General features: G+C 28.8%; 1 protein-coding gene across 1 annotated transcript in view; it reads right to left on the bottom strand.

Annotated features, from left to right (window-relative positions):
• The window catches only part of LOC132915422 (uncharacterized), a 383,223-nt gene that overhangs the window by 139,580 nt on the left and 228,940 nt on the right, over positions 1-14,703 (bottom strand). The window contains exons 9-10 of the mRNA XM_060975216.1: positions 14,069-14,173; positions 6,406-6,453 (exon numbers count right to left, since the gene is read on the bottom strand). Of these exons, the coding sequence (XP_060831199.1) occupies positions 6,406-6,453; positions 14,069-14,173 (153 nt within the window). The remainder of the gene's footprint in view (positions 1-6,405; positions 6,454-14,068; positions 14,174-14,703) is intronic.

Here is a 14,703-nt window from a genome sequence, read left to right as displayed (position 1 = left end):
AGAGGACTACACAGTATGTGCGCACAGTGAGGACACGTTTTCGCCTCCGTATCGACGGAGTAACTTTAATGTAATAACAAAACTTTTTTATTTTAAATCTTTTGTTAACATATTGATGAGATCTTCTTTATTAAAATAAGATCAAACACAACATTATTATAAAATTAGGTAGTTCGGCTATATTCATATACTTTTATATAAAATTTACTATAGAATTTTATAATAATATCGTGTTTGGTCTGATTTGACTCTTGAAAATCTTATCAATGTATTAGTGAGATTTTTGTTAACAAAAGATTTAGAATAAAAAAGTTTCGTCGTTGTATCACTGTTGTCTCGTCGATACGAAGGCGAAAGCAACGTCACTACGCGGCCATCTTAAGCACCCGGAGTCAGGTCAATGATTATTTTCGCATGAAACGATCGCTACCAATGGTGGATAGTTTGTTTTTCTACGTTGCCTTTTTATACGTTGCATTGTCGTACGACTGACTTGCTCCTTCGATCTTGCACTAATACTTTTCTATGTCATTGTATGCGTGACTTATATGGAAGCTGTCGTATTGTCATAGGATTGAATATTTATCGATCAGTCGGTCTTGTCACTGTAGTGCTGCGCGACATCCAGTTACGACCTAGGATAAGACACAGCTTAAGAGGGAGAAACGATACTTAACGCTGAATTTCAAAATTATGTTACTTTTTATCCGGACTTCGGGAAAGAAGCAACGTATCTCAATTTGATGAGTTTTGTTTTTAATGTATGTTCGCAGATTTCTCCGAAATGGCTTGACCAATCAGGATGATTCCTTTTGCATCGTATGAGGTACGTTTTCAGAGATATATTCAAAAGGATATGTTCTCCCATTGGTCCCATTGGTTATTAAAGAATTTTTCACATTTATTTATCGTCAAGTACTGTTTACTATAGAAATCTAATTTTTAAGTATGTTTGTCGATTGCTCTGTACTAGAATAAGCTATCGGGGTAAAATCTTCCATATCTTGTAGGGATACTTCACCGATTGGTCTTATTCACATTTTTTCAATTTCTTTATTTTTAACTATTGTTATTGCAAATGACCTATTATTATTCACCGATTTCATTTCATTGTGTCATCCATTTCTTTTCATAGGCTTGTCTCTCAAAGTTGACTTGACCCGTGTCTTTTATTATCTCCTCGTTTTAAGCATACTTGGCCGTTTCTTTATACATTGGTTGTAGGAAGTAGACTTCAGCTGTTTCTTTGTGAGAGAAGTTCTCATATTCTTTGCATTTCTCAAGCGCTCTTTCGCCATGCAGTTTATTGAGAATTTTGTTCGATGCTGAATCAGATATGACTTGGCGATCTAACTTTTCACACGAATAAAGAGCATCGTAAATTTGGCCCTTTGCAAAGTTCTTTTTTCCAAGATCAATTACGGTTTTATATTAAATTAAAGGCTCCTTGTAATTGTGGTTACTATCCAGCTTAGGACAAACGGTAACATTCTTCGTTCAATATCTCCATCACTTTTTGTGATGGAAATGTTGCTACTATCGGAGATATCGGAATGTAGCCATCGGAATTTTGAATATCGAATGCAACACTCCGCAATTACTTCTTCTTCGTGTACTGCATTGAAAGCAGCAGGCTGGGCAAGCGCTGCTTCAATAATTCATTCCGTATGAACAAACCGTTCGACGGTAGCGTTTCTCAATATAGACTTTAACTCGTGTTTCCATCGCAGGAAACATTGATCTGCGGATTCGTTTTCGGGCATAAATCTCCTTTCACTGCGCGATGGTATGTAACACACTATTAAATTTTGAAATACTCTCCTCTATCACTATTCAAAATACATGTAATATCGGTGCGGAGTACAGCTGATTTATTACCACACATAAATTTTTATTCTCTAATAAGAATTAAAAATTGAAAGGAATAACAAATAGATACAAATAAGTGACATTTTTAGTGATACTGAAGATCATTTTCCGTTGGCTCTGTAATATTGATCGCTACACTAAAATATATGAAATAAAACATTTTTCGCCCCAAAATATTACTGAATTCGAAATGCGCTAAAAAGTATGAAATAATTTCTGTTTTATTCCTATTTTATATAGATACATATGCAACAACGTTTAAGGTCACTCATTCACTTACTAAACAACATATTAAATATTTTCTCTTTACTTTTAGTTTTTAACTCTCGAAAACCATTATTTTAGTTAGGACACAACTAAAACATAATAAAACGCATTTATAAAATACAGCATACTGTCACATGATTTTGCAAGAGCGAGGTACACATGCATGTAATTTCTTTCTACCCGTCAAATTATGAAGATAAATGACCAAGATTTTCATAATAGCTCGAAGAGTGCCTCTACATTATTTTCATAATGACAATTCGGAAATCCTGTTTTCTGAGTTATGACGTTTCCAAGTGTGTGATATACATATATATACAAGGTGTCCTATTTTAATCTATAAATGCGAATTACTAGTAAGCTATATGCTATATGAAAAAAATGTTCAGACAAGAATTGAGTCGCATTGAGGGGGACATAACTATTAAATCCAATTACTCTTTCTACAAATGAACACGTAGAAATCATACAAAGATGATACGTTTTCTTAAATGCAATCATTTAATTTTTAATACGCTAGATCCGTCTTGATATTGTCTATAAAAAATCATTATCCTTATTTATTTCAAAGAACTATTAGTTCAGTAGATATTTTAACTTTTATTTTATAAAATCTATCGCATGAAATACAGGGGAAGACGTAAGGCACGACTTTTGTATTTGTTTTTCTTGTCTTCGGTTACACATTACTTCACAATAATGGTAATTTAAACCATCGATAAATCTAATTACACAAATAAAACAAATATTTATGAAAATGTATTTCTCAAAGTTGAAAACACAAGGACGAATAACCAAACTAAGGGATGAATTGCAATCTAATTATTTTTCATATACAAAATGTTTGCGTATTAGAGTAACCTAAAATGGGGCGATTCCTCGTGTAAAAGATAGTCGAAAATATAGCACATTTTTTCATACTTCGGTGTGTTTTTGAGAAAATCGAGTTCGCATTCAATTAGCCGCAACAGCTCAATTTACCCACTCTAACTACTAAACATCGTTACTTGTACTCATGTTTATAAACAATATCAATCAAGATCAGATATAATTGTCAATAACGTTATTAGCTTCAATGATTTATTTATTTTAATTGTTTATGAATTTAACAAAAGCGCGAATATTTTATTATACACATTTAACTAATTTCTTAAGCATATATTGTAGTTTCAGTAATTTTAAAGTAAAATTTAACGGATTTAAACGATTACAATATCTAATATCAATTTCAGAAATTAGTATATTTAAATTGTTGTTATGGTTTAAAATATGTTACTACATCTTACTCTTCCGCATTTAAAAAATAACGAGATCAATATGTATAAGAAAAATATATTTTTTCTTATTAAAATAACGATTATAAATAAAATATGCCTAAAGGATTTTTCATACGTAATTCAGTTAAGGAATACGATAAAAAATTTCGAATCAGGTGTACAATATGTCGACATAAACCTCCTATAAGTTAGAAATCTTTTCCAATATTTATATCTTTTCAAATACCCGATCATATCGTTGGGGCTATTTATTGATATAAAAGTGGAACAAATATACCTTTTCATATTTTTTTATATTCCTTTATCACTACTTTATCCGTGAGAAACCGTCTGAACATATATACGCTACTTCGTGAAAAGATTTTTTAATTTCTCAATAATTCTTACACAAAAGTATATCTAAAGTTTTACTTTAATAATATGTAGTGATTGCGTGAATAATCATGTAATCATGATCATACTGACTAACATGGACGATTAAAATGAACAATCCATTGTTTTTCGCAGAAATTTTACAGATTTATAGTGATGTATTTTTGGAAATTTGGAAATTTGAATGATTTTTAGTCAAATAGATGAATAAAGTTTTTTTTTTACTGCATGCATTTATATTTTTCATATAGCTTTCAGTTTCATTTCTTTGGTATATGCTTTCACCGGAACTTCTGATATGAACAAAAATTCAGAAGTAATTTATTAATTTTATTAAGCATCAGTATAATTCTAGAAGATACTTTTGATCTGAAGATTAACTGATTCACTGGCCTTTTCAAAACTTCATTATTTTAAATTTCATTCTGTACTTATCAGAAAATTCTAAAATTAATTATTTTGAGCAGTATATAATCTTTAATAAATTCGAAAATTTGATAAGAAGACGGCGAAATCGTCTCGTTCTTTTCATTCATCGCTCATCCAGTCTATAAGATTCGGGAAGACAATTTTGATTTTACAAGCGTCGATTGCGACAGTAAGATAAACAGTTCATTTGTTGGGAACGTTCATAAAATTAGAAATTCGTAGGTGTCGGTATTAAGATACGTCTAATTATAATTGACCGAGGAGTATATTAAAGTATAATGCTATAGGGATTTTCTAGAACAATTTATCACGTTCTATGCCAATATTCATTTCGAATTATTTAAAAATTATACGCCAGAAATAGAGTGACGTTAATGAGCATTAATGTAACTTCAGACAAACTGGCTTGCTTACATGCAACAGACGTACTACAATGATTCAAACAAGAGATACATACCAATATTATACGGACGTGTTAGGAAAGATTATCAGAAAGATAAATTATTTACTGTCTATTTCGTTTTCGCCTTGTTTAATTGCAAAACGATTTTAGTAAAATAAACAATATTTTTGTCGTACATATACATTCATATGTATGTAAATATTTTATCTTGTTACATGTTTAACATATAAAACATTTAATGAAAAGTTTAATAGCGATTTGATTTTTCTAAATTAAACCGTATTGATTTCTTTTAGGGATACCTAATATTATACATCATTAAAAACTTATTAATATCTTTAAGAATTATTATCTCATTATAATCTTAAAAGTATACAAAACCCATAGGTACATTCAGTATTTTAGTAAAACATTTTATCACTTGTAATAAAATTCTCTATATTACCTGCATCACTGGATTGCTACTTTAATCAATTATAATGCATTATTAGATTTTCTATTATGTTTATTGTTTTTTGGTTCTAAGTGTGTCAAAAGTTCCATAAAGAGATGAGTTTTCCATTTAATTTATTCCAAATTTTTTTAATGGGGTTTACATCAATAGTTTATAATAAAGGTAAGTATAATTTTAATTTATCACGTTCTGCTAACTCTTTCACTTTTTCATATAGCTTTCACATGATTTTGCTGTACACCAGGATCATTATCTTAACTAATAATTTATTAGTAATAAAAATCTAAATATCTTGTATATATACAGATTGCAAAGGAATATCTAATATCTATGTATGGTGGCGTATAGAGGTATATGCAAAGAGTGTTCCTATTTGAATTTAAATAGAAAAATAAATTGTATATTATTACATTTTACGTATATATTGAGTTTCTTTAAAGTAATTTCAGTACATAACATAAGAATCATTTAATTAATAAATCACGAACAAGTGAATAATCATGATTATTGCTTTATATTTTGATTTGTAACAAATCTTAATGAAATATGTAATGCTATGCATCTATGTATCCAACTTTATTTTTATACTCCATATGTCTTCAAAAAATAATTTAAATTATGTATGACAATTGCATTATTATTATTGCTTATGAAGATCAAAGAAATATTTATTCCTTAGCAGGAATTTCATTTAGCACATTTCATGTGAACAGATAAGCTTCAATATTTAACACATATAATCGACAAGTAATTACAAACATGCATATCAAAAAATACAGGATATGTAAATAGTTAAAGTTACATTAGCCAATTTTCAATTTGGGAATTCGCCATTCAACAATATCATACAAAATATTTTCGTAAAATCTCAAATCTACTACATTTTAAACATGCAATAAATTATGATCTGTTCTCATTAAATAATCTGGGTTCCAAATCTTTGTGGATGGAACTAAAAAATATTTCTAAGAAATTAATACCATATATAATAACTAAGTAATAGAACCACTTTCAAAAAATGACTTTACGTTCTCCTAGAGTCAGGTAACGAATAAAAAATTCAATAATATTACAGAATATTTTGATATGAAAACTACATGAAAAAATTCCGTTTAAAAATATTATAAATTCTATCTTAAATTTATTGCAAAATTGCCTTTTAAATCACAGAAAAATTTCATATTCTGTGGTGATGTAATTATACCTTTGTAGCAATAGTTATAATGCTAATACATACAAACGTATTTGTTAGACATCATATTTATTTTTTAATATACAATTTGTAATAATATAAAGCATTCTGTTAGTCTCACACGTTTCGTTTGCAACTTTACCTGGTGTTGCGGAAGAAGCTTTAAACGTGGGAGCGAACATAACGTTCTCTGAAAATATCAATAAGTACTTTAAGGATGCAAACTCATAATTTTACTTGTTGTTTACTAAAAATACATAAGGTAATTGGCAATAATTTATTTGGAAAATTCTGAACCATAAAAGTATTCCATTTATACGAAAATTGTCGAAACTCTTTGATTATAAATACTGACAAAATCTATAAACGAAATCTATGAAATTTTGGACTGTTTTACGTAAAATAAACTGAACACAAGGCTGTTCTTGCATATGGCGAATTGGCGTTTACGTTTCTCAAATTATAAGTACTTAAATATTTAACTGCAGATGTTTATGTACATTCACATTTTTGAAAATATAATTAAGAAAATAGAACCTCGATCGAAAATTATGTTATCCAAGAAAGTACTATACTTTGGATATTTTATACTTTTTTATCTTTGCATCTTCATCATTGCATTTTCAAATTTCCTGTAAATGCATAAAAATCCGCAGTTTACTAATTATCATCGTCCTATAGAACTTACAAAATATTTTCTAATAACGTAATATTTACAAAATAAGTACTCAAGTGACTGTCGCATTTTACGATGTATTATTTTATTTAATTATTAAACAAAATATATTTTCGTAATATTTATACTTTTAATTTAATACTACGCTTTTTTTAATTACTTGAACATTTTGAGGTATTTGCTATTTTCCTGATCATTTATTTATCTTAATATTTGATTTTATGGATGAGGAACTCTTTAGACGTATCTGCTTTCTAACATATATGCTCATCAATCACTTTGTCTATTTCAAATACACTATTTAAAGGCGATATCCGCATTGATAATGTGACCCGGGAAGTATGACATTACTTCTCTTGAAGGCACAGCGTGAGTTTCCGAACAAAAAACAGAGAAACTTTCCTCGAGCAAACTCTAAAAATAACAGATACATAGGCATTATATACTTACTTTCTCCTCCCTTCCGGTCATGAGTTTTAAAAAATTAATTTCCTTTCTAACCGTACGCATACATAATCATTATGATGTATGAGTAAGTACTAAGAGAATATAGGGACTGCGCTTAAATAACATTGACCTTAATCTTTATATTCACAATTAAACAAATATCTTAAACATGTAAGTTTTGACTTGTATCATTCATAAACACATGGGTATATTTAGATAAAAATTTACTGTTCATAAGATATTTACTGCTCACAATTCGTAATTCATAATTTAGTCCATAATTCATACTTAAATCTTATTAAATTAAGATATTATATAATGGAAAGTATTTGTGTTAAAATAATCTCATTATGGATTATAAATTTTAAATATGTTGTACAACTGAAAAATATTTTTTTCCTTCATCGATATGGATGAATATAGTCCTCTTGTTTTGTTGGATAATACATGTATAGAATAGATGTACTCTTATAATGAGAGCAGTCACTATTTTGTTACCTTAAATCGTGATAAGGAACGTACTGAAGAGGTCTTAAATTGCTTCTTTATAAGAACGATGCAGGTCATTAATATAGAAGCAAGCTTAATGAGCTTCGAAGCTCGAAGAAAAAATAAAAGGAAAAAAGATAACAGGACGTACAAAGATGGAAAAGTTCACATGTAGAACATAAAGTATTCCTCAAAGTACGATATCTATGCAATAATTGAACATTGTTAAAAAATTAACTGTCATTACACTATAAAAGAAACTTTTAAACTTTTTATTACCTAATGTAATTAAGAAGTAAAATTTATCATAAACTTTTATTCTTAACTATTTTGCCATTTTAGTAGGTGTATTTATGTCCTGTTGATTTAGAAACTACGTAAAATAGTAAAACAGTATTAATATTCCTATATTTAATATTAAATAGTATGTTTCAATTTAACTTAAAGAAAAAATAGCAATGAATTCTCTTTTTTTTTTGAAAAATATTTAGTCCTTTTTATAAATAGGGTATGAAATCTTTCTCTTGCTGAAATAAAGCTTATTGTAAATTTCCATATTTATGCGTCACAGATTGAAAATGAATATGCTAGAGAAATATTAGATAATTACTTAATTGCTGAAATTTTAGGTTATATAGATTTTTACTTTATCAACATAATCTAAAAGTAATATCTAGAAGAATTTAAGTTAATATTGAATATAAGATCATTGAGAGTAAAAGAAAACTGTACAACAAATAAACATTGTTGTACATATAGTTGCATAATATTAATTAAAAGTTTTTTAAAATAATATTTTTCGAATATGAAATAAACAAATTTATCTAACCAGAAACTTTTGCAGAACGCTGTATTCAAATCGAATAAACAGAATCAATTGATTGGTAAAAAGTAAAAGCTTAATTATCGTCCAAATTGAATTTCGCGACCGGAAGGAACCTCAGGAGCGAAAGACGCCAGTCCCTGACAAACGAAAATAGCACGCGTCTTCTGCCTTGAACACACGTATATTGCAATTTCGTGCAATCTACGGAGCGGTAACGTGACACCTTTATGTAATCGAGGTCCGCCAACAAACAAGCTCTACTGCACATTTTCCTCTATGTGTTTGCTAAACACTATCAGGTATCACGAATTTCTCAGTTTTAACACCCACTTCTCGATGTTCTTAATAAATTCAATGTGTCGGTTAAGAGTTCATATTCGTGAAATGTATTATATAATAAATGTAATATATGTATGTAACGTGTAAATATTTACGGACGCTTCTTACAAATCCTTATTCAATAAAGTAATGAGAGTCGAGTTTATCTCAAATACGATCTTGCGCTTTATAGAGTTAAAAATTTAACCGGTGCTTCGATTGGGAATGGCGATTAGCGCCACAAGTTAACGTTAGTAAGTGATGAAGAAATACGTTTCGATTGTCATTTTCTTCCTTTGATTTAAGCATTTAGTTTGAAAAATCAATTATACTGGAGCTTTTTTTATTACAGAATTATTTCTACTTGGGGCATCGAATTTATACAGGGTGTTCCAGTATTAATTGTACAATCTAGAAGGGGTGATTATACGTGAGAAAATAGGTCGAAAATGACTATGTCGGATTAACATGTAAACGGATTACGGTACAAACCATATGCCATAGATTTATGGGTAATAATAAAGCATGTAATTCTTAAGATTCACTTTATTAATGCAAAAATTGTTGAAAATGCTGGCCACTGTACTGTATACAAATATGTGCCTTCCGAATTACATTTTCGTGCACGCTTTCTAACGTATTTTTCGTTTTCAGTTTTTCGAATGCCAAAATGATCCTCACTTTTAATTATGAATGACTCGTGTTGTCCTCGAAATAAACTTTTCATTTAGTATGATCCCATACATAAAAATCAAGGGATGACAGGTCTGGTGATGACGGAGGCCGAGTTACCATACCAAATTTAATTCGGGGAGCACACCTGTGTATGCAGTACGGTGGCCAGCGTTTTCAACAATTTTTGCATTAATAAAGTAAATCTGCCTTGTTATTACCCCTAAACCTACGGCATATGGTTTATATGGCGATCTGTTTAACCATGACATAGTCAAGCGCATGCGTATACGGAGGAAATTCAAAGTCGATTTTCTCGAAGATAAAATCTCAAATGAAAAAAATTTATTCCATATTTTCGGATTGTTTATGTACAATCACCTCCTTCAGGTTGTATCATCGATACTGGGTCACCCCAAACATATGAAATAAAATATTTATATGAAATTAAATATTCATGTATTATGTATGTATATAAGTCCCCTAAATAAAGAATCTAAACTATAAATGAATTTATATAATCATATTTAATCTTCAATATTTTTCATCTTCAAAGTCTTAATATTTAAAGCGGTGTTTATACTACAATATTTAATATCCAAAAAAGAAATATATAAAAACATAAGCGAATAGATAGAATTGATATAGATAACACGTATATAAATACATTGTACATATTTACAAGTACGTATTTATTCGTCATTATATCTACAAATATTTTCAATTATACTTTCCAATAGAATTCCGAAACAATAAGTGATTTCTTCCACAATACTACTAAAACTTGTTGAAAAACCTACTTGTATTTGTACAAATCTAAAAATCACCTTAATCTCCATCGAAAATACAAAATGCATCATAGCAAGAATTAAAAGAAAAAGAAAATTAAAATTAAAAGAAATTATTTTACTAATACTTGCTTTTCACTTATAACGTTCGTTATAATTTTCAATCAATAAACCAACTTTTTTACGAAATTATCAAATATTATCGAAAGTATATCTCTACAAACAGAATTAAATTAACAAATGCTTTAATTTTCATCGAAAACGAAATATTCACAGATTTGACGAATCATACAACTAATCTTGACGTGAAATATTCAATAAATAATCCAGTATCCTTGCAAAAGTTATGCAGAACTGTTAGAAGCACATGTGTCTACACAAACATAGTTACGTTAAAAGATAAAGACGGAAATCCATATAGCGCGCTGAAACGGAAACGTCGAGTGATCGTTCGCACTTTAAAGCATCCCCCATTTTAAAGTGGCGTTCACAGGACAACCTGTTGAACGAGTCCTTAAGACGACGCGACGTCGTGACAAAAAGTCCTACCTCCACACACACCATATTTTTAAGCGATTGATCTCAAAATTTTTTTAATAACGTAGACACTCACTTTTTTCCAACATTGTATGCTCTTTGTTGTTCCGGTTAATCGATGGAAATTCGCAGCAGATAACGCGATTACGAACGAACTTCGAAGAATAACCGCGGACTGCGAAGCGTCACGATGCCTGATGGCAACGCCGCGCCACGCCGCTGTCGCGCTACCACCATCACCACGCTCTTCGACTCGTTCGACTACGCAGAAGCCGGTAATTCAAAATAGTAGCGTGACGTGGCTCCTCGTAACGCACGAAAATTCGTATCGAATCACGATCTTTGGTCTCGGGTCAAACATAAATGTTACACCTTACAATTCAAAAATTTTATCTATTTATGTTGTGCGTATTACATGAAAAACACTTTGTAATAATTTCATCAGTGCTATAATAAGTAAAATTTGAAACTAATATAAAAATGTATATAAAAGTTACAAATATTCGTTGCAAATTATATTTAGTAAAAAATTGGTATAAAGCATAAACTGCCACTTTGAGCATACAGCAATTGTTAAACATCACCCACCGAATATTTAGTCTTATTAATAGAATAAATGTTTAAATACCATGATTCCAAGATTTTTGCTAAATACATACATGTTTACACTAAATATCTAGTAACTTTTATGTACACTTTCAGATTTATTTCAAACTTTACAACATAGCCATGATAGTGGAGTTTCGTTCGTCTATAGTTTTAACATAATAAATAATAATAAACTCATAGGTTAATGAGATTGCAAAACATTTCGTATAACACGCATAATATATTCATCAAAAGGTCTCGATAAGTATTCGAATACTTTTTTGAGTAATGGTATATATCCTCTTTTTCCTCTTTATTTACCTTCCACACGGTATCTACGGACGGTGTGTAGAACTTTGCTTTTCTTAACTTCGGTTTAAGGAACAGTGAGCATGGAGTAACGCAGAGACTAAATGCAGCTGAACCGTATGCCAAACATCAAATTAATGTTTACTTTTTAGGTAAAGTTTTGTATTTTATATAGATTTGATGTGATAAAAATTAACGAATGTTGGTTTCTTACAATAGAAACATGTAATATAAATATATAAAGCGAGGCACTTTGTAAGTAAGCTATAGGAAAAAAGTACAATCGAATCTCAATTATCAGAACTCCGATTAATGGAACGATTAATTATTCCCATATCGATTATGGGGAAATTAGCAAATTAAAATGTTTTTCTTTCTGTCTAATACTACCATTTATAAAGTAGTTTAAAATACGATCTTTCCTCAGAGGGAAACGAGTTATTCGATTAATAAACTTTATCTTTCATTTTTCAAAAATCACAAATTAATCTAACATAATTAGTTAGAATAATTAAGATTCCACTTTAACTTAATATAATGTCATCTAATGAAATTTATTTCGATGTCATCTATACTGCAAAGTAGAGAACACTGTAGCTATTTATAAGAATAAATATAAATTTGATTTTGTTATTAAAAAAGAAATGTCGTAATAATTCTTAATATTGCAAAGTGCTAACTAATTTTTGTTCGTAATATTTTGTATCAAATTGGGGAAAATGCCCAAAACATCGTGCAACTAGGAATATCTATTTTTAGAGATTTTACGATATATAACATATTTGTTATGTTTCAATTGGAAGCATAATACTCTTGAATCATAAAAAGGAATTACTATCGTTTCTGTATGAATGATAAATTGTTTTGATAGATGATAATTCTATTTGATTATATTATCGTCCAATTTATTCGATGATGTTCTGAAATTGTATTAATCTTATTCAATTTAAATCTATGTTACCAGCTTAAAACTGAGTGAGAATTTATAGTATAGCATTGAATTATAAAATATTTGCAATTATATAAAATTCTTTATCTTGGATACTTTTTGGTTTTGCTTTTCTTCCAATTCCTCCTAATCGGTAAATAATACCAATAAGTATGCTGCGGTTGTTTATGCATCTATGTTTAAAGTTTAAATGTACGAAAATACACAAAATGTATAGAATATATAAGAATACACAAAATATCCATAGTAAAATATTCAAAATATGTAATATTTAAAATATAATAATTTATATTTAATATAATATAATTTAATTTTTTGTGTTCATAAAATAATGAATCTGCATAAACATCTATAGTTTGCTGATGACAAATAACATAATCTTTTATTTATTGTACGTGCTCGTACTAAATAGTGTAGATCACTGTTGGCCTACATAGCACGGAATGCGTTAATTATATCTTTGAGTACAGTTTCACAAAAAACGTTGAACTCTATTCAATTACACGGGTGTAAATTAAAGTAACATTCGTAAAAATGTTACATTTCCCAGGTTGATTTTGTTACCCTCGCATTAATTTATTGGTTTTGTTAACGTTTTATTATTTTATTTACTTTTATAATTATTTGTAAACTTTCTCATTATTCTATTATTTAAACATTAAACTGTTTCTGGTGGCTTTGTGTAGATTACATAAAAACTGTAGTATTTTCCCAAAATTCTACTGATTTTTTTATATCACTAATCAGCTTATATCATATATTCGATATTATACGATGCTTGAAAAAATAATTAATTTCCGTTCCTCGTGTATTATTGTAAAAATTAGTAAATAGGTGTTATTCATTACTGGAACAGATAGGTGTTTCAGAAATTCAAATGAAAGAACGAAAGAAATTCATTATGGAGAACCAAGTTCCTTTAACTTTGATAAAAGAATGAATAATTGAACGGAAAAAAATAGTTAATTAGAAGATGTACAAATTATAATAATTACAAGATGTCAGATTAGATATTTCATTAAATTTTTAAATAAGTTGTATGCATACCTGAAATCAAAAACTGAAATACATATTTATAAAAAAACCAAATATTGTAAAAACTAATTTACTATCTATGTTATCTTCCCATAATATTTTTTTATATTTTTCAACAATTTTTCAGTAAAACGCATGCTGTAATTAACTAAGCAAAATTATGAAACGCACCTTTCCCAAATAGAAATCCCTTGCCGAATTTCAAAGCATTGTCAATCTCGTGCAGAAGATCGTTCTCATTATCACTTTGCCTTGTGTCAAAATCATAACCATATCCTTAAAAAAAAACATGCCAAAGCGGCCCAAAAAATAAAATAAGTAAAAAATAAAACATATTACTACAATTTAATAACGTAAAGTGCCATTCATTGATTTTTAAAAGAATTAGAAATTGTTCATGGAATATTTATTCTTCTCCTTGCTGGCCTAGAAAAGTTAAAAGTGATCTCATAGTTACTAGACTCGAATAGTTCTTTATTTTTAACAGTGATCGAGTAAGATTAGCTTCCAGAAAGTCCGAATCTACATTTTCTGTGTCGCGATAAAACACTAAAACTAATAGTGCTTTATCTTGAAATTTGAACTTCTAATTAATTTATGTTCGATATTGTATACACATAACATTATACTTTAACAAGTTATTAATTAATGAAGCAATAGATGTATTTGTTTTCAATAAAACAGTGAAATCTTAGTGTATTATATTTTCTTTACAAAAACAGTATATTTATACTATTAATAATCGAATTAGTGAAGGAAAAATATAGTTTAAGAAAAACTCAATCCTGAAGTGATTAAATAAGAGA

Source organism: Bombus pascuorum, chromosome 17 (assembly GCF_905332965.1).
Source record: "Bombus pascuorum chromosome 17, iyBomPasc1.1, whole genome shotgun sequence".
NCBI lineage: Eukaryota > Metazoa > Arthropoda > Insecta > Hymenoptera > Apidae > Bombus > Bombus pascuorum.
This window is presented reverse-complemented; position numbering and strand designations above follow the sequence as displayed.